At 52.5% G+C, this 7,588-nt stretch overlaps 1 protein-coding gene across 1 annotated transcript in view; it reads left to right on the top strand.

The window, feature by feature from the left end:
- CHST10 (carbohydrate sulfotransferase 10) overlaps positions 1–7,588 on the top strand; it is a 21,314-nt gene that overhangs the window by 10,918 nt on the left and 2,808 nt on the right. The window contains exons 4-6 of the mRNA XM_010829642.1: positions 3,897–3,988; positions 4,777–4,996; positions 7,518–7,587. Coding sequence (XP_010827944.1) covers positions 3,897–3,988; positions 4,777–4,996; positions 7,518–7,587 — 382 coding nt within the window. The remainder of the gene's footprint in view (positions 1–3,896; positions 3,989–4,776; positions 4,997–7,517; position 7,588) is intronic.

Genomic DNA, 7,588 nt, shown 5'->3' with positions numbered 1-7,588 from the left:
CCAGGTGTCAAACCCGTGTCTCCTGCATTGGCGGGCAGATTCTTATCCACCGCGCCACCAGGGAAGTCCTGTACCTCCCTATTCTTAATGACTTCCCTACCACCCGGTGGATAGGAAGAGCACGTTTGTCTTGAGTTGTGGTTTAAAGGCGTGTGTGTGTGTGTGTGTGTGCGCGCGCGCGCGTGTATATGTGTGTGTGCGTGCGTGCGTCCCTCTTTGGCTCAGCAGTGAAGCCACAGTAACGTTTGTGGCGGTGACTCAGTGTGGTTAACAGACTTCAGTGCTGTTTTGAACTAGCCTTTGTCCTAGGGAAATAAATCCCATTCAGGGTGGAAAATTGACGGCATGGTATGTGGACACTTGAACTCAGAAGCGACATCCGTGTGAATCTGGCAGGTAGGCGTAGATGCTGATTTTCTTGCTTCTGTTTGGCCGCTTCTTCCAATTTTCTGCCTCAGCTCAGCTGCCAGCCGCTTAAGGGCAGAACCCATGACGCGACGTCTGGCATGCCGTCTATCCGGCGTGTGATGCAGGGGGTACCCTGGGCAGCTGGACACACAGAGAGGTCAGGGGATAAGGGGATTGGTCACATCTAGAAAAATAAGGCAGCACTGCACCCGGCAAACGTCGGGACGTTCTGTAAAGCAAATACGATGACGCCTCTAAGGAGAGTGAGCTCTTATGTTCTGACGCCTGGTCATACCTATTGATCACCCTTGGGCCTGGCGCTGGTGCCTTGCCCCTGAGGGTTGGGGAGGGCTGTGATCTTTGGCCACAGTGGTGACAGCGGGCATCCAGTGAAAATAAACAGTTGTGGGCAGAGCAACTGAAAAGCAGAACCAGACATTAAGTTGTGCTGTAGGTTTTATTAGAATCTAGTTGAATTGGGCTCGAGGAAAGTTGGGGAGCAAATACCAGGAGTTCACAGTAAAAGAAGCTGTTAAGAATTGGTGGATGGCTGGCTGGTGTGTGTGGCTGGCAGGTGAGCTGCCCTGTAGCTACCAAGGTCATTCTCGATGCTGTTGAGTGTGTGAAGTAGACACTTTTCAGAAATTCACTAGTAAGTCAGTTGTTTAGAATTCAGACTACACCTTACATCTAGAATGTCACCGAGGAGGCTTAGGTTCCTAGGAACCCACGTGGCCCATGGCAGAGCCGAGCGTTGCTGTGTGGCCCACAGACGTGGGCATGTGAGGTGACCGGGCCTGAGTGGGAGGTGACATCCCCCTGAGCACGTGGGTGCTTGGGGATGAGGCAGAGGAGGATGGGGAGGGCGGACACTGGCCTCCTGGCCCTCTGGGTGCCTTTCAGAGCCTGGTGGCCCAGGGCACTGCCTCTCTGTCTTCATACCGTCCCTGGCCTCACAGCAGGCGCAGAGTGGCTCCTGTGCACAGCTCTGGTTCGAGCTGCATTTCAACTCGAACGCAGGAGAGAGGAAGAAACAGTTTCCTCGGGATTCACGGAAGTGTGTGGCCAAGATTTCTACTGGAGTCGGAGAGCTCAGAGGCGTGAGGGGTGGGAGATGGGTTATTATCATTGGTGGGGTTCCAGGAGGGTGGGTTTCTCCCCGCTGGGCAGGGAGGACGTCAGGCTGGTGCCTGTCCTCAGTGGGGCTGGCTGGGGAGTGGGAGATGGGGAGTGGGGGGTGAGGCGGAGAGTTGGGGGTGCAGTTAAACAGCCAGACTGAAGTAGGGACCGCAGTGAAGCCTGCAGAGTGCTGGTGGTAATGACCCAAGAGGAGTAGGTTTTGATGTTTATAACAAAAGTGAAATGTGCCTTTGCTTACGCTCTATTAGGCTGATTTCTGTGCTTTTTTTGATAACTACTTTTTTCATTCTAATTCTGTATTTAGGCTTTGCAAAATTTTGAAAACAAATGTTTCTTTGATTGTAGAGATTTGAAAATTTTCTTCAAATTCTACCCAAAGATTTCCCCCAAATCAGTTTGTTGCAAATGATTACTGCGCTCTAGCATTTTGTAAGACTTCCTCTAGTTGAATGTCAATTCCCATGTTGTATAGTCACTCAGTCGTGTCCGACTCTTTGCAACCTGTGGACTGTAGCCCACCAGGCTTCTCTGTTGGATTTTCCAGGCAAGAATACTGGAGTGGGTTGACATTTCCTTCTCCAGAAGATCTTCCCAATTCAGGGATTGGACCCATGTCTCCTGCATTGGCAGGCAGGTTCTTTACCACTGTGCCACCAGGGAAATCATCAATTCCCATAAGCTTCAAAAATAACGTGTGAGCGCTAACCTGACTGCTGACTTGAATTTTGTCTAATTAAACCTTTAATTTTGAGATCGCTAGTGTCCCTCACCGTTGTAAGTACGTAAGACACAGGGTCCTTTATACCCTTTTTTCTTTGGCTTGGAGGTGACGCGTTGCAAAACCATAGAGCAGAGTCACAGGTGGGGTACTGACAAGGATGCAGAGCATCTTCATCACCACAAAGATTCCTTTAGTTGTCCTTTTATAGCCACTCCTCTGTCCTCAACCCCCAGCCCGTCTCCCCACCACCACCCCGGCCTTGGTAACCACTAATCTCTTCTCCTGTCCATAATCTTGTCCTCTCAAGAATGTTGTATATGCGACCTTTTGCGATTGACTTAATTCACCATGGTTACCTGGAAATTCATCTGGCTTATTGTGTGTATCAGTAGTTCATTCCTTTTTAGCGCTAAGCAGTATTCCATGGTTTGGATGTACCAGTCTTTGATTAACCACTCAGGTGTTAAAGGAGAGCTGAGTTGTTTCTGTTTGGGGCTGTTATAAATAAAACTGCTGTGAACATGTGCATGTAAGTATTTTGTTTTGGTCGTGCTTGATTTCGGTTGCTGCGTGTAGGTTTTCTCTGGTTGCTGCGGTCAGGGGCTGCTCTGTCGCAGTGAGCAGGCTTCTCATCGCAGCGGCTTCTCTCATTGCTGAGCACGGGTTCTAGGCACCCAGGCTTCAGTAGTTACGGCTCACAGGTTCTAGAGCACGCCCTCACTAGTTGCGGGGCATGGGCTTATTTGCTCCGTCTCACGTGGGATCTCCCCCGACCAGGGATGTAACCTGTGTCCCCTGCATTGGCAGGCGGTTCTTATCCACTGGACCACCAGGGAAGGCCCATGTATAGGTTTTCTGTGACATACATTTTTATTTCTCTGGGATAAATGCCTATGAGTGGGTCATACAGTGGTTGAAGACTTAGTTTTTAAGAGGTGCTGCACCTTTTTGCATTTTTCTGCATCCTCACTAGCATTTGGGTTTTTGCTTTTTTGTTTCAGGCATTTTGGTAGGTGTCACGGTGTCTCACTGTGGTTTGCATTTGCATTTGCCTGATGGCTCATGACGTTGAACATCCTCTCCTGTGTTCATCTACCATTGCAGAGCCTCTTCCGTGAAATGTCTGTTCCTGTTTTGCCCACTTTCTAATTGGATGGTTTGCATTTTTTGCTGTGATTTGAGACTTCTTTATTCTAGATCCCAGTGCTTGGTCGGATGTGTGATTTGCAGATACTTTCTCTCAGTCTGTAGCTTGTCTTTCCATCCTCTTCACAAGGTCTTTTGCAGAGCAGAAGTTTTAAGTTTTGATGAGCTACAGTTTATCAATTTTTCCAAAGATATACACTTATGCTTTTTAAAGAACTTTTCTAGTTTTATGTTTCACGTTTAAATGCTGATCCATTTTGAGTTTGTTCTTGAATAAAGACCAAGGTTTGGGGAGATGCTCCTTTTGTGCTTGGGGGTCTCCAGGTCCTTGGGTCCATTGTTAAGAAGATGCTCCTGGTCGCCTTGTCAGCCATCGCTTGGAAGTGTTTGTTTGGGGCTGTTTCTGGGGTCTCTGGGCTGTGGCACTGCTCTGTGAGTCTGCCCCTGCACGGGAAGACGTTTTAACCTCTCCGTCTCCTAGCCTATAGCGCCAAGCAGGAGTTTCTCTTCCTGACTGCCGTGCCTGACGCAGGGAGGTTGCCAGGAGAGACACACTTCCCTGAGGAGCTGAAGGTGAGCATGGCCAGGCCCCGGCACTGACCCCCCGCCCGTTCTTCCCAGAGCGTCTCCCTCTCATCTGCTCTCCCCTGCAGCCCCAAGGGGGTCTCCCATCATTGGACTCCTTAGAACAGAACCAGGCCTGGTGAGCTCCATTACCTGCTCACGGCGGCTAAACTTCTGGTACCCTGATGCGACTGCCAGGCATTGCCTTCCACATGTCTCAGGCTGCATTTCAGAGAAGCAAAATTGTGTGCTCAGCACTGAGGACGTGGAATGATGGCTCCTGCCTTTGAAAAACCCATCCTGAGTGGCCTAAGGCATTTTCTTAAATTAATAAACCAGATACACCAGTGTACCAGATTATCTTAAACAGCCACCATCTGTGTAGACAGCGGGTCCTTAGATGTGGCTCACATGCTCCCACTCAGGTTACGTGGAGGTGGGGAGCAAGGGAGAGAGCTGGCCTCCCTAAAATTCCTGAATGACGAGGACCCTGCCTTTGCCAGGGCATCAGGGGCCCTCGTGCGGTCAGCACAGTGCCAGGCGGACAGACAGCCCACCCGCCCCTTGGGTTGTCCAGCCTGAGGTTGAGGAGAGACGGGGTCAGCGGCCTCTGGCTGCTCGGCGGTCTGGTGCATCCACAGCCTGAACCCCGGGCCCCTGAAACTTGCACCTGCTGTCCAGCTGTTTCTGCCGGGCGGCCCCGGCCTCCGCAAGTTAACGCCTGGCGAGGGCAGGGCAGGGCTCCTCCCATAGGCACTCATGACGCCCCGGTGCCCATTCCACCTTGTTCCCTGCAGCCGACAGGGAAGATGCTGGTTGAGCCCCTGGTGTACGCGCAGCGCCTGGAGCTCATGAGGAACGTGTGCAGGGAGGATGCTCTGAGGAACCTGTCGCACACCGCCGTCTCCAAGTTTGTCCTCGACCGGATTTTCGTCTGCGACAAGCACAAGATTCTCTTCTGCCAGACCCCCAAAGTGGGCAACACCCAGTGGAAGAAAGTGCTCATTGTGCTGAATGGTGTGTGCAGCGCTGGGTGAGGCCCGTCCCACCCGGACCTCAGGGTCAGAGGGGAGGGGGTTGGCGGGGCTGGGGAGGGCAGCCAGGGAGACCTGGGAGTGCCGGCAACTCACAGACAGCTCGCTGGCGATTTGCCTTTTCATGGCCACGCTGTGCGGCATGTGGGATCTCAGTTCTCTAACCAGGCCTTGAACCCGTGCCCCTGCAGTGGAAGTGAGGAGTTAAGACTCCTCTTAAGTTAAGTTAAGTTAAATTAAGAGTTAAGACACTCTTAACCACTAGACCACCCGGAAGTTCCCTGGTGTTTTTCCTCTTCCTGTCTCACATTATGTATCGGCAGGGTTCACCCAGGCAGTCCACACCCACCATCAGGGCCTTCTGGCTCCCTCCAGTTCTGCCTGCCGCCCCGCCTCCCAGGTTCATCCCTTTTCTTCCCTTCAGAGTCACCGCATTGATTCTTATGAGTCTCTCGCTCTGTCTTAGGAGGTCAAGGCTCTACACTCAGCCAGTCTCCTGGCAGCTGCCCTCACAGCTGCTCTCCCGTGCAGAGAAGGACCCACAGCCAGTGCCCTGGGTGGGGTGACCCCTGCCAGTAGGTCTGGGGGTCTCCCCACCCGCAGTCAACCCCATCTTATAACAAGCAGCCATGTTCAGCGAATTTAATTGACTTGCTTCAGGAAATGTAGTGTTTACTCGGGAGCAAATTAAATCACTGGCAAGTGCCCTCATGCTCTGCATGTTTCGATTCCTTAACACTGTTTTCAGATGCTGTGTTTGTTTGTTTAAACTCTAGTTACTCTGAACTGACCCACGATAATTACAGGGTCTATTAAATTCAGCTTCAAAAGAAAAATAATCATAATGGACAGCAGTGTGACTCCCGAGTCAAGAATCAGACCGTGGAGCCCCATGGGATGTGGGCCTGGGGTCTGCATCCCCCTGCCCCCTGGGCCTACTGCTGCTCTCAGAGGCAGTGGTCAGAGCTGGTGTGTTATTTGATCTTTTCACTGGCTGATTGGGGAAGGAGAGGAGACACTTGCTTTATCTTCTGGTGGTCATCCACGTGCTTCTGGAGTAATCTGACAGTACGTTGGCTTTTAACATTGGAGAATGAGATTACAGATCAAATTTAAAACAACAAATGTACCAAAGTCTCACACATTTGCTGCCACAGTATGAAGCGTTTGTCTTTGAAGAAGAAGCATCCGTTGATGAGAGCAGGACACAAACAGGAGCAGTTTGCCAGGGCGTGTATGGGCTTCCCAAGTGGCACGGTGGTAACGAACCCGCCTGCCAGTGCAGGAGACAGAAGAGACATGGATTCCATCCCTGGGTTGGGAAGATCCCCTGGAGGAGGGCGTGGCAACCCACTGCAGTGTTCTTGCCTGGAGAGTCCCATGGACAGAGGAGCCTGGCGGGCTGCAGTCCGTGGGGTCGCAAAGAGTCAGGACTGAAGCGACTTGGTAGAGTAGGAGGCGACAGTCCTGAGGCTGCCTTCTGTCGTCCCTGGACGCACCTGCAAGGCGACAAGTACCAGAGCAGGTCCAGGTGCAAATCCTCAGAGCTGGCCCTTAGGTCAGCCCCTTGGGAGTGGATGGGACATCCTGCTCGTGTACAACCGTCCATTCTCAGTGCTTAGCATGGGGTTCTGGATCAGGGCTTAAATATTCTACAGAGACTGCAGCCCCTGCTTTGAAGGCCCAGCAGAGACCCTTCCCTGCCAGACCCGGAGTCTAACAGGGATGGATTAACACACAGGTGGATGTGAAGAGTGGTGAGGCCTTGACTAGCACCCCAGCACACTAACACGTTATTTCCATTTGCCTGAGTTGAGAAATGAGTGAACACCTACCCAACCCCCCAACCCTAGAAGGAGCCCCCCGGGTTCCGTTCGGCAGCCTGGATCCAGCACTGTGGCTCTTGGTCCCACCCTGCCTCCTCTGATGCTCCTTGTCCTCCCTGAGCCCTGCTTCATCCGTATCACTTCACCCGCCGAGCATCAGGCTGACTGATCCAGCACCAAACATGCTGGCCACTTGCCAGCCTGGGGTGCTGTGAAGTTGCCTAGAAGCCTCTTAGCCCCGGGTGCTCTGGTGCTGGGAGCGATGGAGCAGATCAGCCAGTGCTTCCTGGTCCTGCTTCTCTGATGTTTGCCCCGGTTTCAGAGGACAGGAAGTGTTCAGGTTTCAGGCATCCTGCTTGCAGGCTGTGAGCTTTCGTACACGGCAGATTGAGCCTCATTCAGGTGCTCCTGCCTGTAGGCCTAACTCCCTCTGCCTGACTCCTCCGTTTCCTCCCGTTGGCTCCTGGATCACCAAAAGCTTCTCTTCAGTCTCACCCTGCCACAGGAGCAGTTGAAGTTCGGAGTTGAGACCTAAACATGGATACGGGGGGATGGTTTGTGGGGAGTGTGGACCTGCATTCTGAGGTGGGCATCTCTCTTTAAGGGCCGCAGTGGCCAACTTAAGAGGCGACCAGACCAACACACCTCCCCCAACCCCACCCCCTGTTTGCTTCCCAGGAGCTTTCCCTTCCATTGAGGAGATCCCTGAAAACGTGGTGCATGACCACGAGAAGAACGGCCTCCCACGC

This window comes from Bison bison, unplaced genomic scaffold (assembly GCF_000754665.1).
Source record: "Bison bison bison isolate TAMUID 2011002044 unplaced genomic scaffold, Bison_UMD1.0 scf7180017864508, whole genome shotgun sequence".
Taxonomy (NCBI): Eukaryota; Metazoa; Chordata; class Mammalia; order Artiodactyla; family Bovidae; genus Bison; species Bison bison.
This window is presented reverse-complemented; position numbering and strand designations above follow the sequence as displayed.